The sequence below is a fragment of the Pleurodeles waltl genome, chromosome 4_2 (assembly GCF_031143425.1).
Source record: "Pleurodeles waltl isolate 20211129_DDA chromosome 4_2, aPleWal1.hap1.20221129, whole genome shotgun sequence".
NCBI classification, from domain to species: domain Eukaryota; kingdom Metazoa; phylum Chordata; class Amphibia; order Caudata; family Salamandridae; genus Pleurodeles; species Pleurodeles waltl.
In genome coordinates, this window is record NC_090443.1 from 740,436,977 (window position 1) to 740,458,622 (window position 21,646).

General features: G+C 46.9%; 1 protein-coding gene across 4 annotated transcripts in view; it reads left to right on the forward strand.

Annotated features, from left to right (window-relative positions):
• The window catches only part of CCDC18 (coiled-coil domain containing 18), a 574,107-nt gene that overhangs the window by 302,620 nt on the left and 249,841 nt on the right, over positions 1–21,646 (forward strand). For all 4 annotated transcript variants that reach the window (XM_069232377.1, XM_069232374.1, XM_069232375.1 and 1 more), the window contains one exon: positions 2,772–2,939. In XM_069232377.1, coding sequence (XP_069088478.1) covers positions 2,772–2,939 — 168 coding nt within the window. The remainder of the gene's footprint in view (positions 1–2,771; positions 2,940–21,646) is intronic.

A 21,646-nucleotide genomic window follows, 5' to 3' on the forward strand; every position in this document is an offset into this window, starting at 1 on the left:
TTGCCGTGCAGTCCAACACACTAATGTTGAGGAAAGGTGTTCCTGCAGTGAACACTGACCCCTACTGGTGAGACTACATGTGTGAGCTCCCAAACCTTTGACACACGCTCCTGTGTTGATTGTCACCAGCGGTTGTAAGCCGATAAGCGATCTGCTCAGTAACACTTTTTTATTCCACCCTTCCCCGCTTGTGCTGAACACTGGGCTCCAGCGCAAGATTCTCCAAGTCGCTTGTGACCATTGTCTTTAATGACATGTCTGTAAAGGACGCATGTGTAACCTCGTTTTCAGTACTGCAGCAGTACATGACATACAGAATACTTGTGTTGATCTGCCAGCAGGCCTTGTGTACTGTGTCGAAGGCACACCTGATGTTGGTGTTTTAGATTACCTTGCATTCCTCCACTATCGCCTTAGCTCTCTTTTTGTATACATCACAGAAAGTTTGCATTATGTTTTCCTTCTCCTTCCATTCCTGCCGATCGTTTTGTGGTAGGAATCCTATAATTCACAGTGTGCCTCTGCATTGCTGCCTCTATTGCTACGCGCTTCCCAGCTGCATTAATCTTCCTGCTTTCTTGGTATGGAGGTGAAGTGTCCCTTATTTAGTGTTGTTTTTCCTGTGTGTGTCGACCCCCAGCAAATCCGGACGGACTTGCATGTGACTCAACAATAGGTCTTGAGGTGTGGCGCTACGTTTCTTTTTTACTTTTGGAGTAACTACCTTTGTCACGGATACTAAAGCCCGTCTCCGAGCACTTAAGCATTGTTTTGAGCATTAGCAAACCTGGGTGCACGTGTATCAGTGTTTGACAGTCTGTATGAGCAAATCGTCGTTCTCCCCCACTTACATGGAAACGTTTATGTGAGCTGCTGCCCTCACTATAACTATGGGGTACGCACAGGTGTTTGAGGTGGAGAAGCCTTTACAGGGCATCATTCAAAGAGGAGTCATCCTGAACCTCCACCCTGGGATCATGCAGGTGTCGTCTTGCTGTTCTGTTGGTTCTGGATCCTCATTTGAAGGCCGTGGATCTTCTTAGCGGTCCTCATCTGATCTCAACATGTATAGAGTGTGTTGGGGTTGTTTGTGGGAGTGAAGTTGGAAGAACGGTGTCAGTTGTCCATCTTTTTTGGGTTAGGGAAAGCCCTAATTTCCTCAGAAGTGGCCTCTTCATATGTGAGCCAACGCTTCTTACGAAGGGGCCAGGTGGGTTGAGGTAGCCACGCAACAATATGTCCTGTGTTAGGGTTGATGTAAATTGTCCTCTTCCTAACATCCAGCTGTGCTGCCTCACCTAACTCGTCTTGTTGCTGTTCCGATGTGCTGGGCACTCATGACTATAATCTTCAATCCCGACTTGGCCACTGAAAGCAGATCAGAATCTTCTCAGCTACAATGCTGCTGACATCTGCTTGGAGACTCCTGCGGTGCAGATAGTGGCTTTTGTTAATGGCAAATGGTTTCGACATCAGTGGGTGATACCAGATGTTGAGGTTTAATGAGACGAGGTCCTTGGTTCACTGTTTGGGCTCTCTCGGGGCCTTTCCTTGGAGCCAAGACTCCTTTTGAGGTTGTTCCCCTGTAACTAGATCCTCGCTTTGTGGAGAGGAGCTTGTCTTTTTAGCGGTTGCTATGTTGCGACCTGTCTCTGGTGTCGGGCCTGAAACCCAGTGTGTGCTCTTAGTGCTTTGTGCGGGTTCCTCTGGGGTTCCTATAGATACTTCATCTCTGCAGGCTGAGTTTTTAAGGGGCACGGACATTGTCTTTGCTTCTCTTGGGCTTCCGAGGTACAGAAGGGCCCCAACGCATCGTCACCGGACTCAAATGCTTGAACGTCCTGTGTGATTGCTCCGGAGTGGGACTCGGTAGAGTCCTCGCACTGCATAACTCCTTAGTGCTGCCTCCTTTTCAATGAGTTTTCTGGAACTTTCTTTGTGGTCCCTTGAAACCGAGGTTACGGTACCAATGCAGGTCCATGCACGGAAACTTGCTATTGCAAGATCGGCAGTCGGAGTACTTACATATCCTCTCCCCAGACAATGCATCCTGATACGGTCAGGACTCTTCTGTTTGAGCAATCCTAACGCGGTTAGTGTCCCTCAGATTCAATGGAGCTGTCCTGGAAGTCCTCGGTTTTCTGCTCGTCCCACTTCGAAAGTTTCCTTCGATTTGCAGCAGGAACTGAGCACCAGAAACATAATGGTGGACACAAATGATATGAGGTGGAATGTTTGTCCTGGTGTGTTGTAGGCTTCTGGAGAAATCTCACAAGTCGCCTCAAAATCGAAACTCATTTGAACAAAAATAACTTGTGTCCTGCGCGCAACGCTAGATGGCAGGAGTGTGCTTAGCATGTGATCTATAACAACACATGCTGGAAACTCCTTTTTCTCTCTTACCGCTAGTTTCGGTGGTTCTTTGGCCATGTCATATAGTGCTGTTGAAAGGAAACATACCTGTTTTGATTCTCCTCTAAGCTCTTAAAAGGTCTGCATCCCTGTTATAAAATTTAGAAACAAAGGGCCAGATGTACCAAAGGATTTTACCCATTCTGTGTCTATGGGAAAATGCTTTAGTACATATGGCCAAAAGTGCGTTCTCATAAAGTCCTTATTTAGGAAGGTTGCATTCCAGTGCTCACATTGGAAAGTCTTAAACAAATGAATATGACTTAGTTTCTTAAGGAACGCTTGCAATAACTTGATTCCTTCTAGTGAACGTTGTTTGATACTCGATACTTACATTCATTAATGCATTCTTATTACAGGTTAAACGATTGCAGAAAGAGTTGAAACTTAAATCTCAAAGCCTTCAAGATACCTCTGAGCAGAATGTTTGCTTGCAGCAGTCACTTCAGCAGCAACAGCAGATGTTACAGAAGGGGGAGTTGCGGATTGGTGAACTGGAAGACAGCCAATCGGAACTTGAAGAACAGGTAGGATGTACGACGTTAAAGGCTATGTATTGCCTCAGTCTGGTAACATGTTGTCTAAAGGTGGTACCTGTCTTCACTACTACTTCTCTGGAGATTAAAGGAATTTACGTTTGTCAGGGTGGACATTTTTACATTCTAGATGGGAAAATGCACTTTTAAAATAAATTGTATTTAATTTGCATCACAAACATAACAAAGTAAAGGGGCACTATAGCCATGGGAACTAACATGTATATAAATAACACATTCGAATAATGCATTTAATATCCATTATACTTAAACTGTGCCCGTGTCCACGGGTCACAGTCAAGTTCAGTAAAGAAATTATAAAATGCTTTTTTAATTTTTTTTTTTACCAAACGTTATTTTTGTTTTGCGGTAAGTACAGCTGTGCATATGACAAATTCTCTCAACCTGTATAGCAGTACAAGAGGCGCATCATTGAACGGTATCTGACATCAAAAAGAGACCAAAGTAGTAACAATTATACCACTTTAAAACCAACAGTTGCAGTTCCATGTCCATTGTGTAAAGAGTTTGCATCAGGAGATGGGTCCTCGTTTCTGAGGTTGTCACTCCCCACAGTTCCTCTACCCTCACCAGTCAGGGTCTGTGCACTAGGAATTGACCCACTGGTAGGCCCGTCTGCTCGGCCAGGTGGTCAAATGGTATGAGTGCCCCATACCTAAATTGGTCTCCCAGGGTCTCTGTATGAACAAAAAATTCCAGTGCTCAACTCCCTCCAACCTGCTGTCAATCTGAATACGCTGAAGTGAAGGGGAATTCCCAGCATGCGTGGGGAATTAGTCCAGGAGGCTCGCAGTGCCCTGCGACAGCATCCGTGGGCTACGCGCATCGGGGCATTTGCGGTGGGGAGTACAAAAATGTCTGTAGAAAATGCAGATCTAAATAGGGGATATGAAATATATAAATAAATATACATATGTGTGTATATATACACACGTTAGGTGAAATGTCAGTTAAAACTTAAGTGTTTTAAACTCAATTTCACCAGTTATACCTAACTGAAGTGACTATAACTTACGCCCGCGAGGTTTGCTCAATGTTGTTATCAATTAGGTCATTTGAAACATTTTCATTGATGTTAGCAATGATGTCATAGAACATGTCATGAATGTACTATGTGGGGTCATAAGCAGTGCATGCCGAGAGCTTGAGTTAGTTTCTTTAGTATGTTATGTTTTAACTACATGTTTACCTAATGAGAACATCACTTTAACCTTTGTTTTTTTCCAGTGCAGTTGTTGTTTTTTTTTAAATTGTAAAGTACGATATTTTCTAATAGAGATTTCTGGTGCAGATTCCTCCCTGTTAGGATATTCCCCTGGCATCAGACTGGATCCAGAAGCTTTTCAGAAGTACCTCTGCGCAAGGTTAGGTGGTGCTGTGCGGCTCCCCACTGATGCCGTTCCACTCCTGAAATGACTTGCAGAGCCTATATAGATGCTGACATAAATTGCTTTCTTACCTCGCCACCAAACGTGGATCCGGAGCTATCTCTCATCTCTGAGACCCTTACCTCGATCAAAATATAGCTTTACAGTGTGCAAGGGACATGTCACCTCCCAAAACAACAGGTTTTAATCCCTCTAAGGACTGTTGCAAACAAATGTCTGTGACAGATCCTCATAAGAGTTGCCTATGATGCCTTGAGCATGAAGGCCACATAAAACTGCGGGCGAAACTCTAAATCACCAAGCACGAGAAGACTCTGCAACAAGATTGATGCAAGTCAAAAGCTCAGTGCTAGTCCCGTTCGAGATCCAAAAGTTGCAGGAGTCATTCCAGGCATCGGTCTTCACCTCAGTCAAAGTCTTTAGGTAAGCCGAAGAAAAAACACAAGAAAAGTAAGCCGGGCAGAGCATCTTTCTGTTGATCACACTCCCAGTGAGAAGGTCCAGGTGTGGCACCATATGTCTTGATCTCACTCCCAAAGTCATTCAATTTTGGAGCCTATCTCACAACTTGTTCGACCACAACCGGAATTTCCAGGACCATTCACCACACTTAAATAGATCAAAGAGTTACGTGTGGTCATGCTCCAGTTCTTTGGATTCTTTCCGACACCCTCTGGCATGCCTGTGCCCCATGGACATGAGGTGAGAGTTCTCCAAATGGATTACCACAGTGGGCACCAGTTGGACACTTCAATCTCTCTAGCAGGCTGACTCCAGGGTCGCTTTCCACATCACTTCCCAGTACTTCGATGCTGATGGTGACTTCATCAACACCAGAAGACTCTCATGATAGGGTGTTGGTTCAACATGTCCACTGTAGAAGCTCCACTTTCTCCGCTAGATCTGCCTCCACGAGAAAAAGGCACACCATGCATTCCCTGTTTGGCACAGATTTAGACAACAATTACAATATGGGTGGTATGGTTGGCCATCCATGCCATGAATAGAACTGGTATGATGACTTACAGGAGGCTAGTGGCCTTGATACCGCCCATGAGTAGGGGCTCCCCTTACCCCATAGTGCTGCTACTGAGGAGAGGGCTTCTTATGCTGTGGTAGTGCATAAGGTGGGCCAAGTACTTGACCTCCAACTCCCCACCTAGAGGTCAAGACCAGTACACTTACAGAAGTTCTTCAGCCGGGGCTAACATCCAATAAGCCCATATTTCTTTTTTAACAAGACCCTCAAGAATACTTTGTTGGGGGCATGGGCCAAACCTTGCTCTTGTCCCCCTGTCAACTGCCAGGTTGCACGATAAAAGCTATACAGGACGGTTGTGACATAGCCAAGTTCACAGTTTGTTTTGGCTTGGACACCAGTGATTCCATTGCACGGTCCATTGACACCCATGTAGCAATTTGCAGCCACACTTGGCCGTGGTCCACATTTTATTTTTTGTCTTTTTCAGTCGTCCCTCATGGACATGTGGTTCGGTGGGACCTGCTGCCTGGGGGCAAGGTAGACTTCCCTCTCAAGCAGTTCAAGGAGAGCAGGGCCATGGCGCACACACTCTAGGCTTGTCTGCCCCACCTCACCAACCACATCAGTCCTACAGCTCCTTTCACAACTTCGGCAGAAGAGGCCCATGTAGCGAGCTAATCCAACCTCTGCAAGGGACACAGCAGTTTTGCTGTTAAGGCCCTGGTGGCTGCCACCCCGTAGTCAATGTCCATGGGCTGCCCAGTCATCTACGCCCTCTGCAGCCCCACCTGACAAACTCAGTTAGTGTGCCCTTAGCGGAGCACGGACTGAATGGTGATGTTGGAGCCCTTATACCTGTGCTTCAGGCTTATCTGTGCTACCTGTGGTTCTTGGTGGGACAGGTGCACTTTATATTTGCTGTACTCCTTTTTGGACTCACCAGCACCTCTTGAGAGTTTACAAAAGTGGTGGCAGCACCTCTTTGGAGATGAGGGTGCCCGTTTTCCCCTACCTTGATGTCTTGCCTGTTGAAGGTGGGTTTGCCCCAGGCAGTCCTCAGCCACAAACAGACTATGGCGATCCTCCTGTCATCTTTGGAGTTCACTGTTAATGAGCCGAAGTCACACCTGACTCCTTTTTAGACACTCTGTTGTGACTCGCAGTACTTATGCAGTCTGTAACACATGTTTGGTCTCCGTTGTTGCCTGTAACTAAAACGCTTGCATGCTTGTTTTGCTCTCATTGCACTGCACCTCACTGGGTGTTCACGCCCCCTTGTGTGCCTGTCCATGTACCCCCAGTAACTCTCCGTCAACCCTTGAACTTACCATTTCCTTTTATCTCCTTCGTGGTGTGGTGGTTCGGGAAGTGGGATTGTTCTAGGAGGATGTTGGTGCTTCCTTGCAGTTGCGGGGACCCCAGTGCGCATGCTTCTGGGAGTTATGTTCTTGTTGGTTTCCTTTGTATTAAAGTTCTCCTTACACTTCTGCACTCTGCAGCCTCGAGATCTTGTGGAACTGAGATCTCGCAATATTTGGCCACAATCTTTGATTGGACTGCCTATAAAGCAGCACTCTCTCATTTCATTCGTGCTTGACTTCATGATACCTTCATTGGAGCAGGCTCTCCCATTTCAATGCTGATTCCTCATAGACTCCCTCGTCCATCTGGTTCCTCATCCCAACAATGCTTCAAAACGCTGGCAGGAACCTTGGATCATTGCTTAGTGTCCCTATTTTTGGCACCTTGCAACCTTTGCAAAGGTAAAGACAAATTATCCTGACAGCTTCTTGACCCACATTATCTTTTTAGTTTCTTGATTATTTTTTTTCTCTTTCCCCTATTCGGTATAGGTCAGTGCACTGAACCCTCCTTTCCTAAAGACATGGTATTCAAGAATAAGAACTGCTATTATTCTTTCCTACATAAACTGGATATTCCCCAATTACTTTTTGTTTTCCTGCATTGTCCATTGGCTCTCCTTACCTCTCAAGACTTTGCGGCCAGTGCTTTCTTACCTCTGCCAGTTCTGGATTGTCTTGCTACTTACCTCCCATGTGGATAATAGGAGGTTACTAGGAAATACTCTTGCTATGCAATGTTCATGAGGATTGGATTATTTATGCTCTTTCCCTTGATGACGAGTGTGAATGACGGTATTTAAATAAAAAGGGGTTTTGTGCGGGTATTTGCATAACATCTAGTGAGACACTTACCCTTTCTTTGTGTTTTTTCCTTACAAGGATGTATGGTGTCTGTCGATGTCTACCTCCTGGGTCAAAGCATCTCCTCGTAGCTTGAGAGATCCTGGTTACTCATCAATCTAAAACAGCCAAGCTGTTTCCTCCCCTTATTTCCCCTTCTCCCCAGAGGACTAATCCACCACACTCTTGGTTAGTGGAGGGGTGGGTAATCCGAAGATGAGAGGTCAAACCTTCTTCGTTCCTGCAGAACCTGGTTTTCTGGTGAGTGGACCTTAATACGACCCCCTCCTTTCCATCTGAGCCATTTTAGACATGGTTCAGTTTGTACCTTTCCCACGGAAAAGAGTCTAGGACATTCGGGCTAAGATCAAAAACCTCCAGCATTGGTTCTGAATTTCAGTGACATTGGTCTGAGACTGTTGAGATAGAAGGCTTCCTGCATCCTGCTAGCCACGCATGCCAGGTGCCATACGCGGAGTCTGCAGTGGGATCTGAAGTCTCAGTGGGCCCATCATCAAGGGATCCTCTTACCTACGCTTAGTTTTCAGAGGAGACTGTAAAACATCTGCAGTGTTGGTTACTAGACTGTGATTTGGTCTGTGACAGACCCCCCTCCCTTTCTCATCGAGAGCCGACAGTGGTGACCAATGCATGACTTCTGGGTTGGGGTGACTCCCTTGGAGAGCTGGTGATCAGAGACCTATGGCCAGTGCGGAGTCCCGGCTCCATATTAATCTTCTGGAGATGAAGGCCATCCACTTGGCATTGAAAGCCTTCCTTACATCCATCAAGGGGATGCTGGTGTTCACAGACAATAAGAGCGTGGTGGAGTCATGGACCATGTGCTAGGAAGCTCTGTACCTCTGGAAATGGCTGGGCCACCCAGGAATTTTCCTGGTGGGGAAGCACTTGGCAGGCCTACTGAATATCAGGGTGGACAAGTTCCGCTGTCAGCGCCTAGTGGATCATGAGTGGTAGTTACACCCGGAGGTGGCACAAAGTCTCTTTCGCAAATGGGGAGAAACTTGGATGGATCTGTCACAGCCGGGATTGCACAACTCTTCTGCATTTTGGATTTTCCAAGGCATCTCACCTGAGAATGTGTTCAGCTTTGAGTGAAACTCAGGACTTCTGTATGGCTTTCCACTGATGGCACTCCTGTCTGAGTTCCCAAAAACATCTGGACCGAACCGAGCTCAAGTCATCTAAGTGGCTCTAGATTGGGCACGGAGAGTAAGTTATCCAGATCTCCTGGGGTTTGACATCTGTCTTCCGATCAGGCTGCCACTCCGGAAGCTGCACCTGGTCCTTTGCAGTTCTACCTTTGAGCGTGGAGGTTAAGCAGCGTCTGCTGAACACCTTCCGCCTTCCTCTTGAGGTGATTAATTTGATATTGACAGTCAGGTATTCCCGTGAGAAAAACTGTATACGCCTGTCACTGGGACAAATTTGTAGCTTGGTGGAGTACTCAGCAGATAGGCCCCCTTCTGGGCAAAGCTATCTGACGTTTTGTTATTTGTTTTGCACAGAGTGGGACCTTAACTTGGTCCCTATTTCAAATATACACCTTTTTGACCCGCATCACAGCTGTTCTTTTCAGCTCTTCACCCGCAAGACAGTGTTCCTGGTTATGGTGTATGAGTGAGCTTCAAGTTGTCTGTGTCAGCCCGCCATACACTACTTTCATACCAGACAAAAAGGTTTGGTTTTGCACACATGGGCCTCTTTCTTGCCTAAAGTTATGACAACATTCCACATTGGTCTGAACATCACCTTGCTAGCATACTGTGCTCTGCATCATCCCTCTAAGGAGGAGGAGAAATTCCATCAGTTGGACCACAAAAGCTTGCTGGCCTTTTACATGGAATGTGGCAAAGAAGAACGGGCTCTTTGCAGGGTTCACTGGAGTGAGAAAGGCAAGGATGGGCAGGAGAAAAGCATCTGTCGCTGGATTGTGCTCTGCATTAAGATCTGCTACACATTGGCTACTAAGAGGCTCCTGTGCTCATTCTACCTGGGCCAAGGTGAAGACCCGGGCTTTGGCTTGCAGAATTGTTGTCCTGAACATTTGCTAGGTGGCTACATGGGTGTCCTTCCATACGTTTAGGAAGCACTATTGTCTGGACATCCATGTTCACAGAAAGGAGCGCTCCTGGAGAGAGCAATGTATATTCTTTGAGCACACTCCCATGCCTCTGTATAATTTCTTTTTTATAATTTTTGGTGGATGCCTTGCTCCTGCCCGGGGCACCCACAATTCCTCACCTTGTTGACTCTGGGGGAGGCCCAAGGGCCCTTTGGCCCTGCCGGGTCCCCTGGCAGCACCGTTTCAGTGTGCCAGTTGGAGCCGGCTGCACTGTTTAGTTCCTGCCTGGCTTGGAGCAGTTTTGTTTTTCTTCTTTGCCTGGCAGGAGCAATTCTGTGTTCCTTGCTTCTACCTAGCGGAAGCAGGGAACAATGATGTGCCAGGTCATGGAGTCCACAGAATACAGGTTTACGTCGGGAGGAGGGGTTTTCGGGGTGGAAATGTGGGATCCCGAGGGCCATAACATGGCTCAGGGAGGGAGCCTCTTGCACCTCCCCAAATAAATGTGTGTCATGTCCTGGGGGGGGGGGGTATGAGGTCCCCAGGTTCATAACATTGCTCAGGGAGTAGGGCCACATGATCCCCTTTCCAAATAAATATGTGGCAAACCCACTGTGTAAAATAAATAGATTTGTATGTGTCTGTGTATGTGTGTCTGTGTGTGTATATATATATATATATTCACTTAAAAAAAACATGTTAGAGTTAAGTTCTGAATTTCCTCACACAAAACCATAGAAATTCAGCAGTTGTGGTCAGTTAATTTGCCCTAAGGTAACTATAACTCGTGCCCCCACCATGCACAGTTACTGCTTTGATAATGACTGATAAAGTTTCATTTATACTTTTAATAATGACGTTATGGAAGTTGTCATGAGTGCTGAATATCTGGGGTAATTAGCAGTGCATGACGAAGGCGCGAGTTATAGTTACCTTAGGGCGCGAGTTATAGTCCCTTGAAATAACTATAACTGCTGAATTTCTATGATTTTGTTAGAGTAAATTCAGAACCTAAATATAAAGTCTCTGTAATCTTTAGTTTTTTAAGTGGATTTCTATGTTTTTGTTTCAATTCTGTTTCCTGCGTCCTTGTACCCTTTGTTCTTTTAATTACTACACGTTAATCCAGTCTGGGTGTGAGAGTAGGTGTGAAAGGGAGTCTCTGGGTGTGAGTGTGGGTGTGAAAGCGTCTCTGTGAGTGAGTGTGTAAGTGTCTGTGAGTGGATGTGTGAATATTTGAGTGGGTCTATGATTGGGTGCCTGAGTGGGTCTGTGAGTGAGTGCATGAGTCTGTGAGTGGGTGTGAGAGTGTCAGTGTGGGTGTGTCAGTAGCTGTGTGAGTGACTCTGCCACAAAGGAACCCCACCTGCCCTTTTATCCAGCAAAAGTCCACAGCTTCTCACAAAATATCTACCCAACTGGAGTTCTTCCTGCCTCCTTGAGTAAATGTGCAGTACGTATTCTACACTACTGCTGCGTAATGGAGCACAAGGAAATGTCTCCAGCGGCCTGGTGTGCGTTTGGCAATGTGATTGTTCCTTCTGCGCGTTTCTCCGTATTTCTGTGATAACATGAATCCTCCTATAGAAAGCCCAACAAGACTACAAAGACGTAAATCTCCACCAAACCAGGGTCCTTCCTTATACCTTTATGAGGTAAGTGCTTTTTTGTTTTGCAGAGATGTCCTCATATTATCCATTATTGGATCTTTCATAGATTCACATGCTTGAATCATTCCCTGTTGTTGAAGTAGGAGTCCCACGGTACCTTAGAAAGCAGTATGTAAGACTCACCGTAGGCTCTAATGGCAGTAGCCATCAATTAAATAGCCCATCTATGTCTTTTTGACAAACCAGACTTGACCTATGACCAATCAGGCGCCAGCACCCTCTAGAATACTCCCAAGAGAAACGTCTTCCCTCAGGTTTTCTACAGCACGTTGTGTGAAGGGAGTCTCTCTGAACTGTGCTCAGTTTTTTCCTGAGAGTTGCTTTCTACAGCCAAATATGTCAGATTCTTCTTGGAAAGGCCTTTTTCACTCCTGCAAACCCTGTGAGAAGAAAAGGCTGCATGTAGATGATCCTCACAAGGGCTGCCTTTACTGCCTTTACCTAAATATCATGTAAAGGACTGCAAGATCTGTCTCAACGTCTTCTCTAAAACTCTGAGGGACAGGGAAGGGAAGGCTTCTCTTATGGTGGCAGGCAAAGTCCGTCACTTCAGGTGAGGTGAGGCTTCAAAAAGCCCAGAAAAGGTCTAGATCATCTGATCAGGGGTGTTCTGAGGAGAGTAGGAAAACTGTTAAAACTCATCATAAAGACCCTTCAAAGGAGAAAATTCATTTGGTCTCCGCAGGGTCGGCCTCCTCAGCCGTCCAGTCCATATCTAAAGAAAAAGGAGGCTCGTCATCGTTCTCCTTCATCAGAACCGTCGACATCAAGAAAACTATCAATAAAGCTCCAGTGGATGACAACACCACTGTTGACTATGCTGTCGACAACCACATCCAGGGTTACCACCATATCGTTGACGAGGCCATTGTTGTCACTAACATCATCAATGACAGTCATTCAATCACCAATCTACTCCACAACGATATGTGCCACAACATTATATGACACAGTGGATTTGACAGCGCCACCAGAGAAGAAAAAACTTCCATCCATGAGGATCTCCTCAGCATCATTGACGAAGTCTCCTCCACCGTCTGCATCTCATCCATCGACGAAGCCACTGTCAATGACAACAGCGTCGATGCGACCATCTTAGTTGACGCCATCAGCGACAAAACCATTGCCTACGACATCACTATCGATGATGCCATCTGCCATTAAAGAGACATCAGTGCCACAACACAATATTGCTGCCTCTGCTTCAGATTCTGCTGATCCTCATACTACAGTAAGAATTACCAAGGTCACAAAAACTACTTTGTAACCTGACGGCATGTCCCCATGCACTATTTCAACACTACTACCCAGTTACCTCTTAGACTGGGAAGAGTCTGACGATGAGGGACCCTTCGAGGGACACGCACAGTCCATCAGAACTGCACGACAAATATCAAGATGACGAATGTGACCAGCAGAATTATGAGTCATATTAAACCCCTCACGGCAGACACGAAGAACCTTTTCAATATTCTCAGCCAAGACGCAATACTGTGCAGATGCCTACACCCCTGGTTCAAGACCCTTAGGCTATGCTTCTGTATGCCTAGGTTTCTGGGTTCTGGATTCTACTCCAGACCAGCCACAGCAGCCTCCATAACCACAGACTAACTCTCCGGTTACACCAAGGAACATACCCCTAACTGATCAATAGGGCTGCTACACAGTTTCATTTGTCAACATCTGTCTTCCACATGGATTGTTTACTCCATGATTTCAAGTAACAACCCAGAAAGTCTGTGAGGGCTATCCCCATAATTGACCTTAAATGGAGCGAGGGGATCAAAATAATGACAAATCCTGCTATAGTGCCTCTGGTACCACCTCTTCTGGATAAGAAATATAAAGCTGCAGAAGACTCTCCGGCTTGCCTAATCGGCCATCCAAAACCAGACTCTGTTGTGTCCCAAGCTGACCAGCGGCGCGCCAAGAATCTGTCCATTCCTATTTCAGCTCCGCTTGACAAGGAAGGCAGATGCTTGGACAATGTGGGGAAGAGGTTTTCCCTTTTGTCGGCTATCATTGTCCGTGCCGCCAATACCTTAACAATTTTAGGGCCTAGGACCGCCAGATGTGGAATTGTGTGTGTAGTTTGATCGACCTCATTCCTGAGGATAAACAGCCCAAGGCTAGAAAGATATTGCAGGAGATCAAACACACCTCTGCAGAAGTCATTGATTGTGCTTAGACATCGCTTCCACAGGCTTCCGACAGTTAGCCAGCCCAGCGGTTTTGCACTGCCAGTGATGGTTAAAGGCCACTTCGTTTTCAACCAAAGTTCCAATCCAAGATCCTAGACATGGCCTATGACGGCAAAACTTTATTTGACAAGCATATAGACGATGCTTTGTTGACAATCAAAACGGACACAAGCACCACTAGGTCTCTTCGCACTCTGCAGTATAAAAGATTGCCCTTTCTTGGAGCGAGAGGTTTCTCTTTGTTCAGAGGTGGTTACCGGAGAAAGGACCCACCACAATTGCAATATAGGCCTCCTTATCACCAGGCCTACCGTCAACTACCCACAGCAGTCTATAGCAAACAAGACGACAAGAAGGAAACAGCCCCCCACAGGGTCAGGGCACCAACCGCAAACAGTGATCTTTATATGGTACCCGCTGGATATTGCCCCTTCCTCCCCACCAAATCAATTGGGTGTGAACATCTCGAATTACCTCCATCAGTCAAATAAAATATAGTAAGTTACGGTTTTGGAGAGGCCACCAAACCATCCTCCGAAAGGGGTGCACCCACATCATCTTCACTTACTAAGACAAGAATCATCTCAAATGCTCTCCAAAGTTGCAATAGAGAAGGTTCCTCCCTCATCAGAGTGGACTAGTTTTCTGCTCCTGGTTTTTCCTAGTAAGAAACAAGTCAGGAGAATGGAGGCCAAGTCTGGATCTTCGGCAATTAAACACATTTCTGTGCAAACAGTCCTTCCGTATGATAACAATATCAGACATCCTTCACCTTCTGAACAGCGGGGACTTCATGACATTGTTGGATCTCCAAGATGCCTATTTTCAAATACCCATTTACCCCAGGCATCGTAAATACCTTTGTTTACCGTAGCCGGGGCCCATTATCAATTCAGAGTTCTCACTTTCAGACTGAAAGCAGCTCCCAGAATATTCACAAAATGTATTGCACCAGTGGGGATTGCACTTCCCAAGCAGGGTTTTCAAGTTTTCCCCTACTTGGATGACTGGCTGCTAAAAGCGCTGACACGAGGGCAGGTTTCCCAAGCCACCAACGCCTGCAATGGATTATTTCACTGTTTAAGATTAACAGTAAATCACCAAAAGTCATCCACCATTCCAACATGCAAGATGATTTTTCTTGGTTCAAGAATCGACACAGCTGAAAACAAAGCCTATTTCTCAGAAGAAAGACAGCAAAGGTTATCCAATCTAGCTCTAAAGATTCCAGAAGAAAGTTTGTTTCTGTGAGACTTTTCAAGTCGCTCCTAGGGATGATGTCTTCGTCAATAAACGGAGTACCTCTAGCCCGGCTGAAGATGAGGCCTCTGCAGTAAGCACTTCAGAATCAATGGATCCAGTCTCTATGGTCCTTCAAGAACTTGACCAGACTTCGTTATCCCAAACGATGACTCTCTGGAAGGCTGGGGCGGCTATTTGCAAAACATGTGCATGGTCCAATGATCAGAAACTGATGCATATCAATCTCTGAGAGTTAGAAGTAATATATCTCACGCTCCAGGCCTTTCTCCCATGAATATCAGGCTCATCTGTGCTGGTCTGCCCAGACAGCATGGCCAGCATAAACAAACAGGGAATAACAATCCCTATCCCTTTCACAAAAAGCCCAAGCTTTCTGGGATTGGCTCACGTTACACAAGATTTCTCGGACGTCTCTGGTGTCAACAATGCTCTTACAGAGACACTCAGCAGAACATAGAACAGTTGCCACAAATGGGAGCTGGATCAACAGATGGATAAAATCTTGCGCTGGGGCCAACCTGCGCTTGATTCATTCGCTACACACAAAAATGCCAAATGCCAGTTCTACGCCAGTCGATACCCACTCCGAGGATAGTGGGGTAGTGCCTTTCGATGCAATGGTCTGGGATCTTTGCATGCTCTTTTCTCCCCTTCCGATTGCTTCCCAGGGTTTTCAAGAAGATGAAGACAAGAGCGTTGCCGGCTTATCCTAATAGCTTCCAGGTGGCCCAGGCAACACTAGTTCACAGAGCTGATTCTCTTATCTGTAACCAAACCCATCTGACTTCCCAACAACCGGATATTACTGACGAGGAGCCGAGGACAAATCTTACACCCAGAACCAGCCTCTCTCCAGTTGCACACATGGCTCCTGAGTTCTCTGAATTCTGGAACATGAATATCGATCAGGAATGTAGGATGGTACTGTCCAGAGCACGGGAAGAAAATATGAACAAGACTTATAGGCTGAAGTGGCGAAGGTTCTGTGTTTGGTGCCAGCAAAACAATTTGCACCAATTTGAGGCTTCTCCTGAGCAGATCATACCTTATTTCCTCTCACTCGCCTAATCCGGACTCGTCCATGCCTCTTTTAAAGTTTGCCTGGCTGCAGTCGCAAGATACAGTGCGACCACCTCTTCTGGAGTGTCATCTCAACATAGTTCTTTCTCAATTTATGAAATCCCCATTGAACTGATACATAAGACCGAGCTGAAATTTCTCACATGGAAGGTCGCAACTCTTCTTTCTCTCACTTCTACCAGGAGAGTCAGTGACATACAGGCCTTTACGATTAAAGAACCATTCCTGCATTTCACGGATGACTTTGTCCTTCTCAGAACAAATCCAAGATACATCCCTAAAGTTCCTTCTCATTTCCATTTGAACAAACCAATCATATTACTAAATTCTTTTTAGAATTTGTCTACACTAGGTGTAAGAACTCTTCACACACTGGACATCAAACGTTGCTCAGAATGTTATCTTCGCTGCTCTAAACATTTCAGCAGAACGGATCAACTGCTAGTCTCTTATAGTTAAGGACTTGTGGGAGCAGCAGTAACGAAAACACGATGGATTTCAGCGACCATTCAGTTTTGCCACTCTAAAGCTGGTAAGCCAATGACCAGAACGCCTAAAGCACACTCCACAAGAGCAGTGTCAACCTTGGCTGCTCTTTTTGAAGGCATCTCTCTGGACAAGATATACCAAACGTCAACATGGAAGAGTATTCATTCCTTTGCGCAGCACTACTGTCTTGAGTCAGCACAGTGCAGCGATTTGGCCGTAGGACAGGCTGTGCTGCACCATCTATTTAATTAAGGTGATCCTTTTTTCTTAATGCAAACACATTTCATGCAGTCTAATGCTTGTTTTCTCCATGTTACTAAACCAGGTATTCACACATAAATGTTAACAATCTCGCAAGTATTTACAATCAAGTTGAGCATATTATTTTATATACTGCTTATGCATAGATATTGTATTGAGTATTTGGTAAGCTGTCCATCGACGTGGCACAATGTGGGAAGACCTTTGCATACTACTAAGGTGGACAGTGCGGGCCAAGTGGGTACAGCTTTTAGGTGAAATACACGTTTGCATACTAGTAGCAATTTAAAGGGAGAACCAAGGACACTGCTCTCACCAGGAGAGGACAAGAAAGGACCCACTTGCCACATTCACATACAGATTGCACTCCAATAGATGGGGACCCTATCCCCCAGGGCCCGGCCTTCATTCAATAGGGGAGGCGGGCTGCACAGCTCCCCTCTCTGGGCTGATTTCGTACCGGGGACCCCAGTGTCCGCGACCTGGCCAAGTAACCTGGGTGCTCCACAAAGCACCCAGTCACCACCGCTGGGACCACGGGAGGCGTCTGAATGCCCCTGCTTTCCCAGCCGGCTCCCGCTGTAGAAAGCTGGCCTGGTGTGTGGTGGACACCTATGGTGTTGTCATCTTATACCAGGTCCAGGCAACCCCTAATAGTGAATGTAGACAGTGTCTAGGAAGCCAGGACTCTCTAGACGTAGCTGTGGATGAGAAGCCAAGACTTATCTAGGAGATATACAAAGCTTATGCAATGCCACAATAGTCATACAGCAACTTATCACCCATGAAAGGAACCACTCAGTGTTCTAAAAATAAAGGTACTTTATTACAGTAACACTACACTAGAATACTTGCAAACCCCCCCCCCCTTCCCGCCACCCCCCAGGAGGTGAGTAATTGAGTGACCCCCAGCGACCTGGAGAGCAGAGGTAAGTACCTGGTCTTTTAAAGGACTAACACGAGGACTGACAAGAAGGTTTGTGCAAGAACAGGACCAGACTAGAAGAAACCGAAAGTGGATTCTGGTAGAAGAGGACCTGCAAAAGAAGGAGACAGAGTCCAGTCCGTGATGGAGCGTCCAGTGGGGGCAGGAGCTACTACCCACCCTTCTGTGGATGAAGATCCTGGTTGACGGGGGAAGGAGACGACCAGCTGTGGAGCCCAGGAGCTGAAGAAGAGTCCATGGAGTGGTGCAGATGGTGGCCCACGTCGGCCGTCGGGTTGCAGATGCTCAGTGGTACAAGAGAACCACCAACAAGCCTTGGCATATGCAAGAGGAGCAAAAGGAAAGTTGCAAGGCTGAAGAAGACCAGCAAGGTCCAGGGGACTCCACCCTTGGAGGGGAGGCCAGGCTGACCCTCAGCAGTTGGGAGAGCCAACAGAAGCACAGGCAACCCACTGGCAGCAGGCACAATAAATTGCAGTGAGGCCCAAACAGAACACCTGGAGAGGAGTCCCACATCGCCGGAGAAGCAGAGAAGAGACTGTGCTTGGCAGTATGAAATGCTGGGGGCCAGGGCTACTCGGAGCCTGAAGATCCCTTAGTTCAGGACACAACAAGCCATGGTAGCTGCACGAGTCGCGGTGCACATGCGTACTGTCCTGCGAGGAGAGGCAAGGGCTCACCGTCTCCCAAGTGGGACAGCTGGCAGAGAGGACCAACGAGACCACTCCAGATCACCACCTGTGATGCAAGACCCACACAGTTCCAGGGGAGGGCAGATCCACGGAGCCGGACATCATTTCTGTAGGTGCCTGCAGATACATGGGAGTGACTCCTTCACTCCAAGAGAAATTCGTTCTTGCTTCTTGGTGCAGATTGAAGTTTTGAAGACCTCAGAGGATGCACAGCTGGGGAAATGTTGCAGTTGCTGGAAAGAGCCGGAGAAACAATGTTACAAAGCAAGGTCGTTGCCGGAGTTGCAGTCTTGTTGGTTCCTGAGTAGTCCAGTTGCGGTTCCGGTGGCCAGAACTGGAAGTAAATGATGCAGAAGAGTCCTGGTGGAGTCTTGCATGTCGAATCTGGGGACCCATCACAAGGGAGTCCCTACATAGCCCTAATAGACGGTTTGGTCACCTGGTAAGGTGACCACCTATAAGCAGGGGTCACTGACGTCACCTGCCTGACCTGGCCACTCAGATGCTCCCAGTGGCCTCTGTACATCTTGGTTTCAAGATGGCAGAATCGAGTAGCCTCCTGGAGGAGCATGGGCACCACCTCTGGGGTGGTGATTGACAGGGGAGTGGTCACTCCCCTTTCCTTTGTTCCGGTTTCATGCCAGAGCAGGGACCGGGAGACCCTGGACTGGTGCAAACCAGTTTATGCAAGGAGAGCACCAAATGTGCCCTTCAAAGTAAACCGGTGGCTTGTTTGGGAGGCTACCCCTCCCCAGTCTTGTAACACCTATTTCCAAGGGAGAGGGTGTTGCCTCCCTCTCACACAGGAAATCCTTTGTTCTGCCTTCCCCTACCTGAGCTGGTCAAGCAGCAGGAGGGCAGAAACCTGTCTGAGGGGTGGCAGCAGCGCTGGCTGCCCGGAAAACTCTAGGAGACTGGTAGGAGGAATACTGGGAGGGTCCTCTAAGGAGCACCCAGAGTACATAGAATCATACAACCAATACTGGTAACAGTATTAGGGTATGATTCCGACTTGTTTAAGACCAAACATGCCCAGGTTTAGAATTACTGTTATGTAGCTAGGTAGTGACCTGTGTCCAGTACACGGATAAAATGGCTTCCCCGCACTTGCAAAGTCCAGTGCAATGGAGCTAGAGTTAGTAGGGGCACCTCTGCTCATGCAGGGATTCCCTCACACACAGCGACCTGCAGTCTTTCCTCTGAGCAAGGAGGACCTAACATAGGGGTGACTTACAGTGACCTGGTGCAGTGACCTGTGGTTAAAGGGTGCATGCACCTTTTCAGGCAAGCTGAAATGGAAGGCCTGCAGACACTTTTTGCATGGGCTCCCATGCACCCATGGGCTCCCATATGTGGCACAATACATGCTGCAGCCCATGGGGAACCCCTGGTACCCCAATGCCCTGGGTACCTAAGTACCATATACTAGGAACTTATAAGGGGGCACCAGTCTGCCAATTGTGGGGTGTATAAAGATCCTAACTAACCAAATTTAGAGGGAGAGAGCACAATCACTGGCGTCCTGGTTAGCAGGATCCCAGTAAAAAACAGTCTAAGCACACTGAATGGCAAAAAGTGGGGGTAACCATGTCAAAAAAGCACTTTCCTACACCTGTCTCCTGTGGGAGCCGACATTGCTTTTGCACACAGGTAGCTGCTAAACATGCAACTCTCTGTCTGCAAAAGCAATTGTTTCATCTCTTTCCCTGCCCACAGATGTTGCCCACTTGAAGCAGAGTGCTTGCTCTGACTTGGTCGAAGCTGTCAAAGCTCCTGACAAGTTAGACCAAACAGCTATGTCCTGGGGTGGATATGCCGGGACATAACCGGAGCTAGCCCTGGTGTGTGGTGGGTCCCAGTGCTATTATTGGGTCTACGAGGTGGGCCGTGAGGCCTTCCTACAATCTTTAATTTAGCCCTGGGGAGGTGGTGATCCCGAGGGCCCACAACATACCCCCTTCATCATTTTATTTCAGCGTAGGGGAGGTGGCGGTGGAGCGGTGTGGGGGCCACCCCTCCCCCAATTCCAATTAATTGTCGCGGTAAGGTGGTGGTCCGCAACAGACCCCGTTCATCATATTATTTCAGCCCCAGGAAGGTTGCAGGTCCCTGGGCTGTGGGGGAGGCCATACTGGCCTCCCCAACCAAAAAATATCACTTTTGCCCCGGAGAGGTGGTGGTCCCGGGGCGCAGGTTCTGCATACTTAATTAATAAAGCCCCGGGGAGGTGGTGGTCTCCGGGGCTCCAGGAGCCTGAGGAGGAAACCCCATGCGACCCCCTCCAAAGTAGTTTCCCCTGGACCTGGTTCACCTGGGGGCTTTTTCCAAAACAAGCGCAGGATACCGCCCTTGAGGTTGTTGTTGTGGTTGTGGTTTTTTTTGTGTTTTTTTTTGCCGGATAAGCTGTGACTCTCTGCGTAATTGTTTTTAAAAAAATCAAGTGCTCTTTTGCCTTGGCGGGGTCCCTCTGGACCCTAGTACCAGAGCTTGAGGGGTCCAGGGGCCAATCAGATCTCAGCACGATATTGGGAGGGTTCATGGAGGCTTCGCGTCCTTATATATACAAATTTAAATTTTGTTTAATAGCTCAAAAACTAGTGAAGGATTTACACCAAATAACAAAAAGGGTGCTTTCTGAACCAAGAGCTACCTTTCTGCCGAATTTGGTGTAATTCCGTTCGACGGTTCAGGCTGTAATCCTGTTTAAAAACCCTATGGGAATCAACATGGGAAAGCACGTTTTGGGACACCCCCCCCATCCCACCCTTTTTTTTTTTTCTCTGCCCCCGCTTCATGGGTCACTCTGAAACTTTCTAGACCACAGCTCTGAAGTGAGTGTCAATTTTTAGGGAAAAGTTTTGTGAAGATTCATCAGCCGGCTCCAAAGATGTAGGCAAGTAAAAAAACACACTTTTTCTACAGAATCTAGTTCCTAATTATAACTATCTAGAGGCGACCACCACTAGGTTATATATATATACATATATATATATATATATGTGTGTGTGTGTGTGTGTGTGTGTGTATTTTTTTTCTCTAAATAAGACAAACAGGGACTTTATAGTTAGGAAATACAATTGAAAAAAAAACCTTAGCAAATAACTCATAAAACCAAAGGTTAAAGGGACATTATAGTTAGTTTCAGATTTTACACCCACAGAACCATAGGAATTCAGCTGTTATAGTTATTTCAAGCAACTCTAACTCATGCCCTCAGGTAGCTAGCTATAACTCGCAACCTTGCCGTGCACAGTTTTCTCATCAATAATTTTACTGCAAGTGATATTATCAGTGATGTCAAGGGTGATGTCATGATGGATGTAATAAGTGGGGTAATTATCAGTGCATGGCGAAGGTGCGAGATGTCCGTGTCCATGCACCAGCTCCCTCCCTCTTGTCCTGCATAGTCCGATGT